This window comes from Misgurnus anguillicaudatus, chromosome 15, assembly GCF_027580225.2.
Source record: "Misgurnus anguillicaudatus chromosome 15, ASM2758022v2, whole genome shotgun sequence".
Classification (NCBI taxonomy): Eukaryota; Metazoa; Chordata; class Actinopteri; order Cypriniformes; family Cobitidae; genus Misgurnus; species Misgurnus anguillicaudatus.
This window is the reverse complement of record NC_073351.2, coordinates 11,299,087-11,320,230: the sequence shown is the minus strand read 5'-3', so window position 1 is coordinate 11,320,230 and position 21,144 is coordinate 11,299,087. Positions and strand designations below refer to the sequence as shown.

At 39.6% G+C, this 21,144-nt stretch overlaps 1 protein-coding gene across 1 annotated transcript in view; it reads right to left on the bottom strand.

The window, feature by feature from the left end:
* Positions 1-20,074, bottom strand: part of abcc5 (ATP-binding cassette, sub-family C (CFTR/MRP), member 5) — a 34,904-nt gene extending 14,830 nt beyond the window's left edge. The window contains exons 1-13 of the mRNA XM_073853381.1: positions 19,924-20,074; positions 16,953-17,106; positions 10,402-10,550; positions 6,746-6,901; positions 6,506-6,650; positions 3,765-3,998; positions 3,385-3,558; positions 3,158-3,305; positions 2,919-3,067; positions 2,726-2,833; positions 851-1,204; positions 555-626; positions 312-436 (exon numbers count right to left, since the gene is read on the bottom strand). Of these exons, the coding sequence (XP_073709482.1) occupies positions 312-436; positions 555-626; positions 851-1,204; positions 2,726-2,833; positions 2,919-3,067; positions 3,158-3,305; positions 3,385-3,558; positions 3,765-3,998; positions 6,506-6,650; positions 6,746-6,901; positions 10,402-10,550; positions 16,953-17,072 (1,934 nt within the window). The 5' untranslated portion in view covers positions 17,073-17,106; positions 19,924-20,074. The remainder of the gene's footprint in view (positions 1-311; positions 437-554; positions 627-850; positions 1,205-2,725; positions 2,834-2,918; positions 3,068-3,157; positions 3,306-3,384; positions 3,559-3,764; positions 3,999-6,505; positions 6,651-6,745; positions 6,902-10,401; positions 10,551-16,952; positions 17,107-19,923) is intronic.
* Between the last annotated feature and the right edge of the window lie 1,070 nt (positions 20,075-21,144).

Genomic DNA, 21,144 nt, shown 5'->3' with positions numbered 1-21,144 from the left:
CTTCTAAAAATTACACACTGCACCTTTAAAACAAAAACTGGTCCTATATACATTTAAAGGGAATCACGGTTATAATGCATGCATTTCATAGAAAAGGACAGAGCTATGTCACATGTTCAAAACGCTCAAGGTTATCTGTACTTATTTTTATCTCTGTGCCGAGTCACAGCCCCGCATTGACAAATCTGCCAGCGCCCCCCCAGTCCTCTTCCCACTGACTCACAGGCACTATTCACAACATTGATTTAATGCAGCTATTATACTGTACATCAAAATGAGACACGTCTCGTGTCCCCTTATTTGGCGCTCACCTCTCTTCCTCCATTTCCTTGCCAAACAGGATGTTATCACGAAATGACGCGTTAAGGATCCAGGCCTGCTGTGCCACGTACGCGAAATCTCCATCGACGGCAATGGTCCCCTCTAAAAGTGTCATCTGAGATGAGTGCAAAAGACATTAAAATGAATCAAATGATTTCTAAATATATCGAATGGATCCATTATAGATAAATGGCAGCACGCAGTTTAAATCACATCATTCAATAAAAGCTAACCTGGCCGAGAATGGCAGAGATGAGAGATGTTTTGCCAGTTCCAACACTGCCACAGACTCCAACCAACTTTCCCTAGGGAATAAAGTAAAGGAACCATGTGATTATGCATTAAGTATACAAATGCGATTATTCCCTGTAATCTTTAATGATATGGTATCAATCCAAGGACATTGGGAGTCACTGTTCCTCCCAAATGTTTATTATCATACTCTTAAACATCTTGGGGTTTTTCTTCTCTTGTCTTTTATCTTTAAGCACTGTAAAAGGAAATCAAAACAATACAAACAGACAAAAACCTTTTGTATCGTGAGATCGATGCAGTGAAGAGTTCTCTGGAGCCGCTGACTGATGGTTGGCACTTGCAGGTTGTTATCATCGGGGCTGGCAGCCATGTCTGAAGACACATCATTCAACAGATGGCCATGCTGTTCCTCTTCCAAGATCTTATGATGTCCAGGGTCATCGCATTGACGGCGCTTCTTGCGACTCCCTTTCAATCCCAGGCCTACATAGGGTGTACCGCGGGGGGTAGGCTGGGCGCTGTGACCCCCCGTCTCCCAAGCCAGACTGGCACTGGTCATCTCTATGGCGACGGTTGGATTTCGGGGCAGCTCACGGATCATCTTGACCTCAGCCATCAGAAACAAACTCTGATGGAGGGGAAGCAGTGAAAAAGAGAGTATGAGAAAAAAACAGGTAACATAAATAAATTTGACAGGAACGGATTAAGAAGTGATAAATATAATAGCGCAGAGTCGTTTTTCATCCTATTATATTATAATTCTGTCTATATACACTCACCTAAAGTATTATTAGGAACACCTGTTAAATTTTTCATTAATGCAATGGTGTGGGGATGTTTTCTTGGCACACTTTAAGCCCCTTAGTGCCAATCGGGCATCATTTAAATCCCACGGCCTACCTGAGCATTGTTTCTGACCATGTTCATCCCTTTATGACCACCATGTACACATCCTCTGATGGCTACTTACAGCAGGATAATGCACCATGTCACAAAACTTTAACATCATTTCAAATTGGTTTCTTGAACATGACAATGAGTTCACTGTACTAAAATGGCCCCCACAGTCACCAGATCTCAACCCAATAGAGCATCTTTGGGATGTGGTGGAACGAGAGCTTCGTGCCCTGGATGTGCATCCCATAAATCTCCATCAACTGCAAGATGCTATACTATCAATATGGGCCAATATTTCTAAGGAATGATTTCAGCACCTTGTTGAATCAATGCAGAGTATGAATTAAGGCAGTTCTGAAGGCGAAAGGGGGTCAAACACAGTATAAGTATGGTGTTCCTAATAATCCTTTAGGTGACTGTTGCATGATTCAACGTAAACATATTATATGTACATGTGTTTACTGAGATCAAACCCATAACCTCAGTGTTTTTAACTATTTGAGTGAGAAAATTACAAACAATGTCAAAGCAAAGACTAGACAAATAGACACGGGCCAATGCGAATGACGCAAATTAGGCGGCTCGATTGCCGCAAACACACTCTATTTGCTTCAATTCGCATGACACGAAGTTAAATCCCGCGAGTAATCTAGAATGAGGAAAGCGATGCTTCACGTTTGGTGTGCACGCAGCATAAGAGCATGTTTGCTCAACAACAATTTTGTACTAAAACGGAAAAAAAATTCACGTATATACCACAACGTTGTCAAACTATCCAACTTCACACGGATCGGCAAAAACGTCAAAAAACCCTGCATTATGCATGACAGGCCAGCAGTTGGAAATGTTACTTTGTAAATAAACCGAGGGGCAACCTTCCGATCTCTCTGATGAAGCTAATACAGAAGTGATTTAAACTGCAATTCATCAACCGGCCACTAGAGGCTCCAAAAGGGAGTCAATTTCATAGACAGAAATATGTTTACAGCCTGGTACAAAAAGTATTTTTGGTCTGTATAGCTAAGTTTGCCCTTCATGACAACTGTGAGGGGGTGAATTTTTTGTTTTTTTTTGTTGAAAGTTTGCATTTTTAAGATCCCAAAACATCATTGTCATGTAAACGAACATCCAAAACGCATAAAAATTTCCAATTTCGGTTGGAGACGTTGTTGTGTAAACATGCCCTAAGACAGTGTATACAAACTTAAGAGGTAGATGCAAATACTTGGCTAAAACTGAGAAAGCAGCTTACCTTAAACCTATCAATGGCAACAGATGCCTCAGATAGAGATTTGACTGAAAACGGGGTGACCTTCAGAGCAAAGGTCATGGCATTGTAAACAGTCACAACTGTGAATGCCTGAAAAAAATAAGGAATAAATGCATGAGTACAATTTTACTGTGGTGATGACTCCACTTAAATACACTGCTAGTAGTAGACCTACCTGTGCAGCAGTAAGGTCATAACCGAGCAACATGTGACTGGAGAATGTCGCCACGCTGGCGATCACCACAACGATGGGCGCCACACCAACCGTTATGCTCTGGAAATATCCAGTTCGCTCCAAGATCCTTCGCTCCTCCTCTCGTATTCCTGTTTGATAGTGATAAAAAATGGAAACCCAGTAATTTAAAGCTTTCTACATAAATAATGTACAGAACAAAAATTAAACTAGGAACTTACTTCGTATTGCTTGCGAGAACGCCTTAACCCAGGCGTACATCTTAATGAACTTGATATAGTTGAGTATCTCATTCATCTTTTGTACACGCTGGTCAGTCACAGCCACTCCTTTCCTCCTGAAGTACACCGTAAGCCTGGAACTGAACATCTGTCAACATGGGAACAAAGTTTGCATTACAACGATGAAAAGATTCAGAATAGCACATAACGTGAACAGTGAAGCTCACCATAGTGGGATAGAAGAGGATGAACACAGCCGAGCCGAACAGGGAAGTAGGCCCTAATACGTATAAGTTATACGCCATTCCCAGCACGGCCACCAGGGGTCCTCCGGCCAGCATGCTTCCCACGGCAGCAGCTTCAAACATACGCTGCCCGTCACTCGAACACATATTGATCAGCTAAAGAGGACCGAAAAGTAAAAGTGAGCAACCCTTGTGGTTGTGAAACGTATGCTACCATAAACAGGTCCGAAAAATCACCTCCGTTAGATATTTTCCTTCACTCTTCCATCTCTTCACCACTCAATCTGCTCCTAACTCTCCTATGTGTTAACGTTAAACCAAACCCGATTTCCTTAACCCCCACCTGCCCCTAAACCTCTTACCTCTCCTACGGTCTTCTCACGCAGGCTGCGCAGACGCAATATCTTGTGGAAGGTCATGGTGAGGATGGCTCCACGCAGACGCGTGCCGGTCCGGTAGTTGAGCGCCCAGGTGAGGGCGAGGGACCAGGAACGAATCAGCTCGGTGGCCAAGAGGCCCAAAACCAGCAGCAGGCCGTAGGGCAGGTCAGGTTCGCTCATCTGGGTATACTCCAGTAACCGCTTCACCACAAAAGCCTGGGGAGAGGGAGGACGAGCAAGGGGGCAACAGGACACAGTAGACGTGACTGAGGATACACACATACTGGCACACCACATCAACTTCAACAGTGGCTATTGTGACCTTCCTCATCATCTCACATTATTAAGTCCTTCAAAAGATAAAGAGATGCTATGTGTGTGATGCGTCATCGTAATGCACATTTGCTAAACTTTGAAGAAGCGACTTCTACTGAGACTGAATGTCAGCCTATGTCTAATAGTTTTACCTTACGTGGCCCTTTTCTCTAGCCTTTGAAGAACAAGAACAAGAGAGAAAATCAAACAGTTCTGACTGATGGTCTGTTTTCGGGACAAATGAGACATTATACACTAGCAATATGAATCATGGACATAATGCCCCTTGTTCGGGGATTCAAAGACATTTTACCTACAGTCACATCAGGTTGGGGTACAGCACGGAGACGTACTTTTGTTTTAACACCTGAAAATTAATATCAGTTAAATCAATAATTAGTAGCAAAGTGTGCGGAAGCAAAAAAAATGTAAAACAAAAACACAGCTGAAGAGACATTTCAAAAAACTCATACAAGCAGGTCAACACACGCGCACAGTCGCACGCACTCGCACACCGTTCTCATGTATCATGCACATACGCAGTCAAGGATATGCACACATAAACTGGGAACACAGGAAAACCTATGTGGTTCAACACAGGTACTGTTTTTATTAATGAAACCTTGAATCTTAAACCTTGAAAAAGAAACATTTAGCAATTCTAAAAATGTATACAAAGAAGTTGAAGCAAGACAAAATATGAATAAAAAAACAACAAAAAAACACATTGTCTCATAAAAAGTCGATTTCAGACGTGAAGGAAAACGAATCACATCTAGTTCCTTGAGAGTCCATTTGGCAATTCTTTAAAGCTGTCCCATTTATGTTAAATTGAGGTTACTGGGGCAGCGATCCCTCCCTGAGTGACCCATTTACACAACCCAAAAAGGTGTCCATCAATTCGGTCAAAAATCCGGCAACACATTGAGAGCAAGAAGCGTGCCTGCAAGCCCACAACTCTCTTATATTTGAGAGTTTCCAGTCCAAAATACGAAAACCCGGCAATACAAACCCCCCACAAGTCCGTTTTTTTCCATTGGGCACACATATCTGTGGTAGTCTGATCGAATGTCCATTGGCACAAAATAAAGCGTCTCGCCCACATACAATGACAATGAATCACCCAACCTTCGAGGATCATTTTAAAACATTTCATTTGGATTTGCATAAGATGAAGCAATTACAGAGATCAAATAAGAGAGGGGGTAAACAGAAAGAAAGAGAGAGATGGAGAAAGAGAGAGAGAGATAGAGAGGGAGATAAAGAGAGGGGCAGCAAACAGCATAAACTCTTGATCCAGCCCTGCATAAGAAACATGCCCTTACCTCCCAGGATTCCTCACCGGCTCTGCCTGCCGTTTGCTCTTCCCGCAGGTTAAATGGACACCCTGTGGATTCTAAAGAATAGCCTCTGTCACATGTCACACACATGGGGACCCAGCGACCTCTGACCCTTAACTCCAATCTGACACCCGGCCCACCTAACTTAACTTAATAAACCACCCCTGACCTGAGTCATCAGAGCAAGGACAGGTATCTCTTCAAGGAGATGTTCTACTGCTAAATATAAACAACGGGAGAGGATAATGATGAATCTTAAACAGATTTAAGGTGTTGTTGTTGTTTGGTTTTTTTGATAAGCCCGATTTTCTCCAAAGGTTGAAGGAGACAGAGCCTTGCTGTGTCGCCCATGGTGGGACAGTGACAGAAGCTCTCCTTGAAGAAAATGTTAGCCTATCCTCCTGATCTAAAACGAAATCTCTCTGGACTATGCCTGAAGCTCTTACATTTATTTTGTAGGCTACCACAAATGTTTGTATATATGTACTCTTTACTTTTATCTAAGCTGCATTTTTATCTGCCTAATAATAACACCCCATATATAAAACACCTGACACCTGGAAGGCAATGCAAAAACAGCAAACTGCACCGTCATGATGCACCATTCATTATAATAAAGATTTAGATTTTTGCATACAAAAACATATCAAACATAGCATTTGTTACGTTTTCATAGACCAAACTTCTATTTTATGAAGTGCATAGATATTTGGCACCAAGCTGTGAATAGGCTGTAATACTCATTTGGCATTGGCACTGATCATCATATTAAGGCACTTTCTAAATAACACTAAATGAATTAAAGTGACAGGAGCCACAATGAAACACCACAAAGGTAAAGATCACATCTGAGGCCCCAGTGATAATGTTTACCACAATAAAACCTTTCAGACCCCATCTGTACACTCACCTGAGGACATGGGGCGGTGAGATTTCATAGATGTGCCTACGGAGCTAATATTACACAGAGATAGACAGAGAGAGCAACACAGAGAGAGAGATAGAGAGAGAGAGAGGAGAAAAGACGAATGTGTAATGACAGGAAAGAATTGAGATGGTGTTACTCACTGGGCCACTGAAGCCGGCGAGTTGAGTCACCATAAGGCAGAGGATGGACAGCATGAGACGTGTGCGGCAGAAGACCCACACCACACGATGGAGGGATGCCCCGTCGCCTCGTGACCGGGCTTCTTCCTCCCACAACCCCGCCAGCCTGGGACACAATTGGTTATCTCAACAACTATATTCATACATTACATTTATTCCTTTGATGATCAACCAACCCATCAATAATGTATCGCTACTGACCGGCGATGATTGGTTTCACAGCTCTCGAACTGTGACACGGGCCATATATCGTCCAGAAACAGCTGACCCTTCTTATGTGCCAGCACAGCCAGCGAGGTCAACCAATTAAATGTCATAAAAGAGAACAGGCCAGCATTGTCCACTGGATGCTGATGCCTGTTAAGAGGAAAACAGACAAAAATATGTGAGAATATGACGCATCATTTATTTAGATACAGACCCTTTTACAACGCACTTGATCAAATAGCCTGCGTGCGCATTTTGGCAACAGAAGTGGTGTTATTCCCCATTAGCAACTCAGAAAGTTTATCAAAACGGTTTCCCAGCTTCAAAATGTCCTGGAAAAATGTATTGATTGAAAATATTGATGTGTGATGCAATATTTGCTTATTAAAGGGACCATGTCACAAGATTTTTTAAAGATTAGGGTGCAGTAACATCATCACTCCTGACTTCGTTTGAGCAATGGAGTGGAGTTCACAGTATAGGGTTTTTTGCAGGTTTCACAAAGTCTAATTTAAGACTTTTTAAGACCATAATGAATGAAATTTAGACCTATATAACGACAATGAAGTCCAATTTTATAGTCCAGTGTGCTTGCATCCATGTTTATTTTTAGAACCTTTTATCTTTCATGACAAAAAACATGATATATTTTCTAGGGGTGTGACAAGACACTTGCTTCGCAAGATGAAACGAGATTGGGTTCACAAGAATAAGATCAGACAAGATTTTTACACTTTGCTGATATTACAAGTTTTTCACCTTAAACGTCATACAAAGTTTTAAGAAATCCCCAATCATAAAATGTATGAAGAAAAATAGCATTATAATTAACTAAAATCACATTATTTTAAACTGTTTTAACCAATCTAGGGGTTTTACTAACAGTTATTTTGGTAAATGATGATGATCAAGTAATCTGATATTTTTGGTAAAAAAAATAGAGCTAAATGGGAAAAAGCATTTACGATGACAATAATGATGAGACAATAATAATTGGTTCAAAATAATGTTCAGGCCAGTAAAAAGTATTGTCACTTGCACGATCGGGCCAGTGCTTAACCCTCAGTCACTAAAATATATTTTCATCAATGTACATTATTTAACATCTTGGAAGCAGACATCTAAACACGTCGAAAGAAACGATGCAATATTTCGCACAGTTTGCTGTCAGTTTACAGGTAAAGCAGAAAAGTTGGGAGCCTTTTTTCTTTGTCTGTTGTATACGTATAGAATTATATTTGACTTTTGAATTATTATTTTGAATATGTGAAACTGATTTTTTTTTATTTTGGACAGTCCAAATTTTGGCAGGGCAAGTAAAAACCTGAACCACTGGCACGATTGGGCAAGTATAAAAAATTATTCACGTTGAGCCCTGTAACCTGGTCTTTACCATAGAGCAAAATTAGGGTTAAGTAATCATATTTCATTAAATGTGCAAAAACTACTAATAGCTAAACTCACTTTTCTCCATTTGCTTATACCTGGTCCACGCACTTTAGCAATCTTGTGCTTTAGTAACCTATTCAGTTTTGCCTGACACATGACGAACATGTATAAAACAGTTACAATGTTCTTGGCGGTGTCGGTTGGACAACATTTTAAGACCATTGATACGTGGATTTAAGACATTTAAATGCTAATTAAGGCCTTATTTTCATACTACAGAATTTAAGGCTATGTTTACATTAATGCGTTTATCCTTTAAATTGCGTAACTTTTGCTACGTTTACGCCTTTCATCTACACTACATCACCGTTTTCGACCCTCATAAACGGACTTGTTCGCAAACGCTGAAGACCCTGTTTTAGTTTGAGAACTCAGAAGTTGCTCTGAGTGTAAATGAACGTAGACGGAGTCTTATGTAAACGAACAGCTGATGTTAACGTGACAGCGCATCATTTTCAAAGTAAAAATTATTTTATTGATGTAAATGTTGGTTTGCAACGGAGGTTTTGCCAAAAATAGTAAACATCTACCAACCAACTATTATAAACGCTATATCGGATTGTTTTAACATGTATCCTTATAGATAATGTCTGTTTTATATTAATGTTTGAGTATTGTTGGATTTGAATATTTTTGTAATGTGTTTATGTTTTGTTTAAATTTAGTTAGCTTACGAAAGATAGACTGTAATTTCAAACGCCAAATAGGCGTTGTAAAGGCCAATATGAAGGGAGAATTTTAATGGGTCAGACATTATTTTCCAGTTTAATGTAAGTTTTGTTTGCTACTTTAAAATGAATTTCGTTTCAGATAATTTGTCTCTTAATTTTAATCAATGTTTTGTTGATAAGTTTTGTGAATATAAATTAATAAAAACAATAAACTCATCGTCATTAATATATAATGCTCGTTTAGGCGTTGCGCTTTTAGCTATTTCTGTGTTGCTAGCGGAGGACGTGCACGGACCTCGCACACTTTTAAAAATGAATGCAATAAGCATTTCTGGTAGACTAAAGCAATACTTCAAAAAAGCAAGACTTTCCCAAACACATTTTTATAGGTTCAAAAATAGTGTCTGTTGTAGTTGCCAGCAAAGGACCCAGGTATGACTTTTTGTCAATATCGCACACCTCTAGGCTGCATAAACGCGTAAAGGTAAGCTATTATTAGAGTAATAATTTATTTTACACATTTATGCACATGCCCAGTTACGTGATTGGGCATGTTTCATGCATTTATGGTGGTGTATAGTGTGGATGAAGATTATTTTTAAAATGCCAGTATAAACGAGGATCGTTTTCATTTTAAAATGCCGTTTAAAACGCAAATGCTCTAATATAAACAGGGCCTAAGACTTTTTAAGGATTCCTGGACACCCTGCAGTAGTGATGATGTTACTGCACCAGAGGTCGAAGTGCTGCAAACTAAGTGCTCTTCTGCCTTACAATATAGTTCACATTTTTATCCGCTTAAAAAATCACCACGATTTATTATGTACCACTATACTTACCCGTGTAACTACACATGTTACAGTCTTTAAATAGGGAAAACATGAAAGTGTTTGGTGGCTTCTAAATTCAACCCTGTTTGGATCCTAAGGACTGAATGGGGCTAGGCTAAAAGCAAACACATTCACGACGCGCTGTACAAAGATTAAGTGCACGCCTTGAAAAAAGATATGTATGTATTAATTCGTCTAATTTGAGGTAAGAACATAGTAATAAACTATTAGCACTTTTGGAAGATTTTAACTACATATTTAGTATTGGGTGTAACAATTTAGTATGACTATTATGGTTATAGGAGTGGTGCTTTGAATAGTAAATACATTACATTACATTTGTGTATTTCATAAAATTTGCAGGCAGAGACAATAGTTTTTATTTCTGAAAATAATGCATACACAAATTAGCGGACAACCTTATAGCCTAAAGCAATCCTTTCTTAAGTGAATCGCCCCTTTAATCATTTCGACCAGCCCAGATGTTTTACCACAACACCACACCCTACAAACAGAAAACACATATTTCTCGAGTCTGAATTCTGAAATTGTTTATGTAACTTGAACTTCTATTGGCACGACTACCCAAGGACTACTGGGCCATTGACATTTGAGAGTTCGACCTTCAATCGATTCTGGAAATGGTCACAGTGTTGCTATAGCAACAGAGAGCACGTCAATCAGTGACTTCAGTACGTACTTGCTGGTTGAGCGGAAGGGCTTGAGTACGCTGACGCTGTGGTGGTATTTGCTTCGCCCAACCTCGTCCTCCAACTCTTTCGGGTGAGCATCGCTGCTTCCCTCCAATGAGAGGCCTCCCTCAGCTCTCGCTGCCGTTTCAAAAGCATCCTATGAGAACGTCAGCAGATTGGATGGTTAGTTGGCAGATTTTCGAGCCTGGCATTGCATAAGCTTTTTGCCTATCAGCGCTTTTCAATGGAAAAATGTGACATTGCAGATTGTGAAAATGCTAACAGGAAATGAAAGAAGACATGTTTGTCAGCAGACATATGGTATGGGTCAATATAATCAGCAGAACTAAGAGAGGAAGGAAAGCAGACACTTCTGAGATCATACCACCCGTAATGACTAATAAATAAAAACATATAAAGAGAAAATGCAATCTCGTGCTGCATGCGAGCTTAAACAGAGTAATAAAACCTGCAATTTTAAATGGAGCCCACATGTTTAAATCATGTGTCTATAATGTTCAGGGTAAAGGAATAGTAATAAAATTAGCCCACATTTTATTCACCCCCAAGCCATCCTATGTGTATGTGCCTTTTTTCTTTCAGCCAAACTGTTATATTAAATAATATACTGGGTTTATAATTGCACTGGACGGCGCCCCACCTTAATTGCTCCAAAAAAAAAAAACCATCCATCCATCCATCAAAAACTAATCCGTACACCTGACTTTAACTCTCTTGTGAACATGCATCCGGCCTTAGTTTAAAGTTTTAAATATAAACGTAAGCCTATCAAGTCACGTTTTAATAACTTAAGACATTTAATAACTGTATGGATTAGTTTTTGATAGATGGATGCACTTTTTAAAGCTTTTAAAATGGGTCACCATCCAATGCCATTATAAAGCAGAAAAGAGCCAGGATATTACTTAATAACTCTGACTGTGCTTGGCTGAAAGAAAAAAGTCATAGCTTGAGGGTGAATAAAATATAGGCCAAACTTCATTTTGCAGTGAACTATTCCTTTAACAAGTCACAAGTAAATGCTTTACCATTTTTTATGGCTTAAACAACATTAGCAGTCAAATGTTCTCAAGCCCACATGCAGAGAGAGACTACATCTACATGTGCCAACAACCACTCTGGCAAACAAAATATTTTATAACAGAACAGACAACAATAAAGTTTGTGTTGCCTGCAGACGGCACAGACAACAGGCTTTTATACAGGCCGTTGCCCTGGTGATAAATGCCACGGTGTATTCTGCTGACAACTAGGCTAAGTGCTTAGAGCACGTAGTGTGTATAAGTAAAGAGAGAAGGATGCATAAACTCTTAACATGGGTTGAACCCAAGAAGGCGGAAAAAGCCGGTGGGATTACCATGTTAAAAAGAACACCATGTGATTAAATGTCTCATGCAAACAGATTAAAACCAGGGTGTGCATCTTTAAGATAGTGATAGGAGTGAAGCCAGAATTTAAGCTACAAGAATTTCAATTGATGAGTAGAACACAGTAGAACTCTAATCTCTTAAATGATTTCTCATTTTTAGCTAATGTCACCTCCTAGGCTAGTTTTATCGATGTATTGCCACAAATGAGGAACTTGATGTTGTCGTCACACCACAAAAAGGAACAGACGATGATAAACAAAACTTTATTGAAACAGAACCGCTAAAGAGCGGTAAACATAAAGCAGGTAAAAAACTTGGAAGGTAGATGTCATTTCTTGGATAACTTAGATTAGGAAAACATCTTTGTATAAGGATTGTTCTGCTGACCTGGAAACCAAGCAGGACGATTAAATTCTGAAGACGAGACCTCAGGTGAGTAAACTGTGGGGTGTCTGTAGTGCAGGTAAGTGCAACGAGTCCAGACCACAAAAGAAGGACGAATGAGGGCTGCTTATTAAGGAGGTGGTGATGATGGTGTGCATGTGTTGGTTATTAGGAACTTGAGTGAGAGAGATCTGCTTGATTGGGTGGTGGCTGTGACAGTATTCCCCCTCCCAGAAGGAGCGTCCTCACACCTAACAGAGTACATCTCGGGAGGGGAGTTGGGCATGCTGGAGGCTGACAGGGGACGGATGGACGGGAAGCACAGGAAGCCTCCAAGATGAAGTGCTCTGCACCGGAGTCATGGAGGTGCAGCCGGCACTGGGAAAAAGGGAAGTGCAGGTAGTTTGGGGGCCAAGGAGGTTCAGCCTGCAATGGGAGCCACTTAGATGCAGCCCGCACCGGCAGTCATGAAGGTGCTGGCAGTTTAGGGAGCCAGGGAGGTGTAGCTCGCACTGAGAGTCAGGGTGGTGCAGCCAACAACCTGAGCTATGGAACACAGACGACCGATGTGACGATTACACTGGAGACTCGAGCATAGGGCATACTGATGTCCAGCGTGGCCGTGATCCTGGAGTACAGGAGAGACAAACCCAGCAATGAGAGGATAGCCCTCCAAAATTCTTTTGGGAGAAATTCTGGAGGTGTGTGCGCCCAAACGTATCCAAATGCCAGTGCCATCAAGGCCGACACAACAACTTCTGGAGCCACTGCAAGATCTGGATGGACCGTAGAGATTTGAGAGGGCTTGTGGCTGAGTTCAGGAGGAGAGCTGACTTGTGGCGGACTTTGGGAAGGAGAGCGGGCTCTAGCTGTGCTCACGGAGATTAGTGAAATTTGGATCAAACTCTGTGATTAAGTCTGGAGTTGAGGGTACTGACAGGGCCGCTGAGAGGATTACAGCTGGAATTGGAAGAAGTTACATGGTCAGGATCGGTTCCTTGCTGATGAACGCTGGTACCAGAAAGACTGGAGTGGACTGGGGATTGGAAGGAATGAAGTCGGAGTTGTCCTCAGCTTCGGATACTGTAAGGCAGGGATGGGCAACTTCTTTCCCGGAGGGCCGGTGTCCTGCAGAGTTTAGCTCCAACCATAATTAAACACACCTGAAGCAGCCAATTATGTCTTACTAGGCATACTAGAAACTTTTAGGCAGGTATGCTGAGGCAAGTGGAAGATAAACTCTGCAGGACACTGGCCCTACAGTACCGAAGTTGCCCATCCATGCTGTAAGGGATGAGCCACCCAACCACAACACAGTGTCCAGTTATTGAGCAAGGTAATATGTAATAGTGCTCGCTGGTACCTGGTGGTACACAGTCCACTACAGAAGATCTTCAAAGTGGCATTGTTCCATGGCACCAGCGGGTAGAGAACTCTCTCACAAAGTCCTCAATCGCGCAGCCATTTTGGAAATGGTGGTCAACAGGGTCTATTTACATTTTTTACAGGGTCTGGTCTTCTGACACGCCACAGAAGAGAGCAGACAGGGATAAGCAAAACTTGGTAACGTTTATTGAAGCAGAACCGCTAAACAGCAGTAAACATAAGGCAGGTAAATAACTTGGAAAGCACATGTAATATCTTAGGTGACTTAGCTTAGGATAACAGTCTTGTATAGGCAGGTAAGAATTGTTCTGCGGAGCTGGAAACCAAGGAGGATGAGTAGATTCAGAGCTAAGGACAAAAGCACAGAGCAGTAAACTGTTGGGAGTCTGAAGTGCATGTAAGTGCAACGAGTCCAGACCACGAAGTGAGGAATGAGGGCTGCTTATTAAGGAGGTGTGATGAGGGCATGTTGGTTATTAGGAACTCGGGTGAGACAGAGACTGACTCTGTGACAGTTAAAGGCACAATATGTCATTTTCGCCACAAGAGGTCACTAAACAACAACAACGTTATAGCTTGACAACACTGTTTTTTTTGCCATTTTTGCCTTTATTTGATAGATTGTCATTAAGGAAATGACAGGAAAGTATAGGGTGAAGAGAGGGGTAGGTGATTGGCAAAGGACCTCGAGCCGGGATTCAAACTTGGGTCGCCAGAAGTGCGTCTGCACCATGTGACGGAGCACCGTCCACTACACCATCGGCTCCGACAGACAACACTGTTACAGAGTATGGGACGATCAGAGTTGTAGTCTTCACCTTCATCGTTGAGCATCAACAGTGCTGCCTTTGAATCTCTCTCACAATACTGTCATAGACCGATCGATCTGCGCAGTGCCACGTGCAGCCCTATGAACAGGGACGAATAATGCAACTACACATTTGAACAAAATTTATAACACTGTGCTAGTGATCTCATCGCAAAATCGTACATATTGTGCCCTTATCCAACATATATATATAGATATAGTTTCAGGTGGTTTTTACACTGGGCACGTTTTCTGTGGTCCGAACTCGAGTACGATTGCTCCTGGCACCCCCCACAACGTTGGTCTGGTTAAACACTCATCTTATGGCATCACCAACGCGCACGTACGAAAGGATGGAAAACATAATGCAGCTCGCCATATGTTTCGTTATTTTGGAGTCATTATGCACAACAGATATAATGCACATTTCATCAGTTGACCAAGGAAGGGTGGCTTTCTGCTGCTCGCAAACTAGTTTTTCGGAAACTTAGTTAGTCGGAAACAGCTGATGGCAAAAAATGCATTTGCATCTCCAGTCCATCCTGTTCACATCATGCACTTACTTTTATTTAATACTTCCACTGATGGTAATCGTGCGTTGTGGACTAATGTGAATCGAGCCACAGTACCAGGATAAACTAATTCAAACCCCCTTGTACAGGTAGTCTCACGTTCTGCATAGGGTGGCCATTCGTGCCAGTTCCGCCGGACATGTCCCGAACATGTTTTCGGGTTCGTTCTCTGGAAGTCGCGTTGCTCGACCGCATATACGTCATTAAGGTTCTCACATTTCAGTTAAAATACATTAGAAAATTAAGATTTATTTATTTTAAGACATACAATCATTGTAGTTTCATTCTTACCTTGAAATGTAACGGTTGCTTTTTTGAAATTAAACCCGAAATATTAAACCTTGATGATGTATGCGGTCGACCAACGCGACTTCCGGAGAACGAACCCGAAAACATGTTCGGGACGTGTCCGGCGGAACTGGCACGAATGGCCACCCTAGTTCTGCATCCCGGTGCGCTCCAGGATCCACATGACAGCGTTCACATTACCGATTTTTCATGTGAAACATGCCTCACTTCGAACTGTCAGTGAGAAAGCCACCTTAAAATGTGCCTACACCCTTTGTAAAATCACTGTAATGCACAGACTTTTGTGGCTAACTGCTTTTATGTATGAACATATTCAAAAATTATGGAAGTCACAAAGGAATTTTTTTAGGGAAGTAAAACAGGTTGCAAATGCTGTTTCATGCTGATATTTCTGTTTTTTTGGGGGGGGGTTTAGGTATTTAGTTTAAAATGTATTAACTTTAAAAAGAGGACATGAATTAGCCCAGCTTTAGTAATTCTGTCACGAGCTCACTTGGGAAAAAACCTTATCTGGGACTGATCAGAATGCAGAAGGAACAGAATGAGCTAGAAACCAGACACAAACACAGTAGAGTCCCAGTGGAGATCAGTAAGTAAAGAGTAAAACTGGCAAAATGATGAATACATTTTAAAATAAGTCATTTTAGTATGTCATTTACACTATAATACAACACATAACAGGAAGATCTTAACATAACACACAAGTTAAAGTGCTTCAAGGCAACACTGCTGGTAATCCAGGGAATAAAGGATATTTACTGTACATGTCAAAACGAATGAGAAAAGCCTGCTGTAAGAGTGTTTCGGATTGCCGTTCAGCACGTGCAGGATGTACCCCTCCCCTCCTCGCACCTCTTCTCATGTCCCTGCTCACGTTGCACAAACACACAGTCTGAGCACTGAGAGGGCATCAGCCTATCAGCAACAAAGGCTGCTGTACGCATCACCGGAACCCAAGACGGCAATTGGCTGTTGGTGCCAAATGAGGCGGGCCTAGATTATGTAAACACATCCAGCTTACAAGTGAAAGATAAACAGCCAATCACAACCACTGCCTGCGTACACGGCTATACTAAGAGGTACAAAGACAAAAAGAGGAAGAGAGAGAAAGGGTGATGGAAAAAGACAAAGAAAATTTGTGGGCAACACAAGACCCTGTCTTAACATATTGACAAAATGTTGACGTTAGAAGCGTAAGGAACAAAAGACAAACACAAAAGGGCATGGGTACATTTTCAAACAGAAACAAGGCCTCAGTTCTTTAATGCTTTGTCCAACCAATAGCATATGATATTCATACGCAAACACAGCCAGTGCAAAACATCAATGCAGAATGCATTTTCAGTGTTTTTAAAGTTAACAGTAGGCCTTAAACAAAGGATTGACATGAAGCATGCACACACTAGAAATCACCGGTTATCAAAACGACAATACAAAGGTCTTAAATCTTATGTTTTAAACATAATAACATGCTGTATAAAAAACATAAAATATGCACTAAAGTAATGTGCACGTTGTTATAATTATTTATAATATATTTATATACATTTTTGTATGCTGCTTAGTATAAAGAATGCATAAGTCATGAACTCTATTATTCAGTTTTTGTATAATTAGGTACAAGAATATCTTTCAGCTCTTTAATATTTGATTTACGTCACAAATGTGAAAAAATCTGAAAAATTAAACGCTACATATGGGTGTCTAACCTGGACTTTAGACAGCTGGTAATGGTTGTCGTCATTGCCGGGTAAGGTCTCTCTGGATGGTACAGCTCTGTATGCAGAGCCCGATGCCAGACAGTCCTTTCCCAAATCATGTCCTTTCATCTTCTTTAACCAACATCTGTCAAAGTCTCTAAATCTAAACAAATGAGGGAAAACAGAAAAATGTCATTTTATTTATTTACAAAAAAAAAAAAAATAGGTTTTAATTAATAAGGCTGGGCAAAAAAAAAAGATTTTTTCGATTAATCGGGTTTTTTTACGTGGTCGATTCAAAATCGATTCTCAAAGGCCACAAATCGATTTTTTTCCATATGTATTTCCGCAACCATTGAACGTAAGATTAACGTTAACTAAATATAGTATTTGTATTAAATCTATATTCATTGAGTATAAAAATCTATCCGAGAATCGGAATCGAAACGATTTGATAACGTGCAAATGGAAATCGAATCGATCTGGAACATCTCTGCTTCATACTTGTCTGTCTCCATTTTTTCTCTTTTAGCCAGTCTTTGGGAAGTTTTAATGCCCATTCTGTATTTCTTTGAGTGTTGGCTTCGTAGCTGTCATGCTCTATTTTGTCAAATTCAGTCTCAGTAAGCTCTCTGTGTCTTGTCGTTGTTCTTTCTTCTATCCGCTACTTAAATGTTTTGTTTTTTCCGTACATGTTAAAATGAATGTCAAAATTTTCCATTTTTAATTGTGGTTGTTCAGTGTTTGTCACAAGATGGCGCCAAACAGTAATCTTTGTTGGCGCAGAGGGATTTAAAACATACAAGTAGCACCGGCTATGCATTATTACTTTGGAGCGGTTATTATTTGAAAAGAACGAACCTGCAAATGTCTCAACTGACCAATCAGAATCAAGCATTCAAGAGAGCCGTGTAATAATTACTCATAGATAGGTACTGATCTGAGCATATCCCTTAATATTTTCTTTGAATATGAAGTTGAATGAAACTGGGTAAAATAAGACCAATGACGTATTTAAAGGTGATCTGGTGAAATACCCTTCCAGTATTTCACATGTGCAAAAACAGGTGATCGCACATGTGAAACTTGTGATTAAATTTGTGTGTAAATCCCATGTGAAACCCATGAGATCACATTTTTCTGCGATGATGCAAACAAGTCTTCTTGTTTTTGTTTTTGCAGAATATCAGTTAGGACAACTTGATAGATAACGGTGTTTTAAAAAGCTAGTAAGTATGTGCTAGTTAGTTAGGCCTGTTTTTTTCCTACAGGGTCACTAACACAGGGTCACTAGTAATTGTTTTATTACAAGCTTATATAAGTATTACATTAATATTCAATATGCATATTTATCCTTAACTATCATATCATTCGAAATGTACCGACTCTTACTTTAAACATAACCACCACGCTGTAAGTGGACTGTTATAACGATATCAATGTACGAATTTACATCATGCAAAACTATGCAAGGTTAATGCTTTGATGTAACACTGTGATAAGGCACAACAAGCATTGTTCAAAGGATTTCACTAGAATATTCACTAGCCATTATTAAAATAGTGAATAGTAGCACTTATAAAAAAAACATACAATGTTTATATTTTATAAAATAAATCTGAGTGGTATTTCTGATGAGTGGTTGCTATGTAGTGGTTGCATCCTGTTGCTATGTTAGCAATTAATTTTTGGCATCAACTTTTATGATGCTTAACCTATACACAACATTAATAAAATATAAAGCCAGCTATATATTTTTTACATACAAGACCCATTTATACCATGTAAGTTTAAGTGTTATTACAAAGAGACAACGTAGCAAACTTTTGACATTTTTGCTTTGTCATGTTTTCAACACTTTTCCCTCTGAATGTCCGGACAGTTTGAGTCACTAATGAATTATTTGCAGCAGTTGTCTATTTGTGGAGTCTATGTTTACCATTTTTAGGCTATAATAAAAATATAAATCCGACTTTGTGATGGATATATGATGTTAACAGGTTTCGTGACCTGTCCATCGCCGATGCCAGACGACATATTTTTGCCTAGGCAGGTAGATGACTACATTTTGGGAAACAATGCCAATATGTGAAGTTAGCTTAGTTAGCCGACTGTTTTTGTAACCCGCATACTGTAGTAAGTTTATCAGACTGTAATGACGAATGAATATATGTAACTTACTTATAGATTCGTTTACTATATATATTACTACATCGTTGGAGCAAATGACTTCTGTCGGGTAAGTTTGTTTAGTGTTAACGTGTTATAAATCCGTTTATCTTGCTTATCTTTTTTTGTTAGTCGTACTCAAGGCCCAGCATCTCCTCCAGTGGAGACGAGAACAAACAGTTCCAGCTGACAGAAACACAACACGAGCGCTTCAGTTCATGGACATCTAACGTTATCAGCTTTATACCACGGGAATGTTATTGTATAATGTTAACGACTATCCATGTTTCTATATCGTGTAAAAAGCTGTCCTTTTTATAGCACAGACCACAACCCTGAATAAAATGTTATTTTGTACTACGTTCGTTAAAAAACACTCATTTATAGCACCCATGCATCCTGGATTATAATTACACAAAATGCATAATGTCACGTAAAGGTAAATAACAATAATTGCGTTAGTTAAACGCGATCTAAACGTCGAATCTAAACTGAACGCATTATTATAACATCACTGAGACAATAGGTGTCAGCAACTAACATCAGTTTATGACACAGAGTGATGTCCTTTACTACTATACACTACCGTACTATTCTTTTGCTAACTGCTTATAAATTAGTAACGGTAGTTGTTTTTAAAGAAAGCAAATTCTTAGCATTTTCCAAGATTAAGCTAAAATTAAAATAAGATCAAATGACGCTTTAAAAGAGGATGCCACATTTACAGATGCGTTACACGCAAAGCATAATAAACGATACATCTTTATGTAATTGTAGAATAAAAGATAAAAGTGACTGTTGCGACCGGTACCTGTTCGTTCCTCTTGACAGTCTGCGGATCTTCAATAGTGGATGGAGCAAAACAACTTCGTTATAAACCAGCTATTTGAAGGAATCAGACGAACACCGATTTGGGAAATGTAGTGTGAAAAGCGTTCACCTTACGCTTATATCGTTTAAGTGCCGGTTTGTCGGAACTACAATGCCCAGCATTCACTGCGCAGTGAACGCGTCAGAGCGCTGCTATTGGGCGGAGTTAACTGCGCTAGTAAAAGGGGAAGCGCATCCTATGCAGTTAAACGCTGTGGTACCAAAATACAGGGGAATAAGTGGTTGCTCATATAGTGCTGTTATCATTTTTATAATTAATGATACGTTTTTGTTACATCGCATTAAATGTTGAGACTTATTTTTTACACGATAACACCCTACATTAGTTTAAATCTTTGCGAGTGCAGTCTAATTTACAGTAACCGTTATTTGGATTAATATGTGGCCTTTGTTTTAACATATTTTACACACCTATCCAATTTTAATGTTGACTTAAGTCAAATTACTAATAAATTACAAATAAACCTATTTTTATAAATTACAATGATAACACTATTGAGAAATGATCTAGATTTACAGCACTTCTGTTGTTTTAAAGTAGGGCTGGGCCTAAATTAATCTAATACAAAAAAGCAATTTTTGCATACGAGTTTGTGCTGTGTGTAAATATGTATATTTAAACACGCACACATACATATATATACACATTTAAGAAATGTTTTATTTATATATAAAAATATAAACTTGTAAATGTTTCTTAAATACATGAATGTGTGTGTAATTATATAATTACACAACGCACAAACTGATGTTATGCAAAAATGTACTTTTATTTTGTATGAGATTAATCTATGCCCAACATATTTTAAAGTAAACCTAATGCTTTATTTAAACGTAATGCGTTTAGTGCTACAAGTATGAACAGTCAAGCATTTTATCTTAATGCTGGTTCATTTGCACATCACTTGGCACAAAAAGTTTGCAAAATGAATGTATATAAATTTAAACAAGTTATCTAGTAAATAACAGCAATTTCAAGTGTTGTGTAATGTTTCCTAGAGGAAGAGTTGTTAAAGTTACCCCAATTACACTCAAACTTTTAAGTTTTACTACGAATAAGCCTTTATTACCATCAACACACCTGTAAATCCAACTACATATAACTATTAGTTTCTTTACTGTTTGATTGCATATGAGGAGA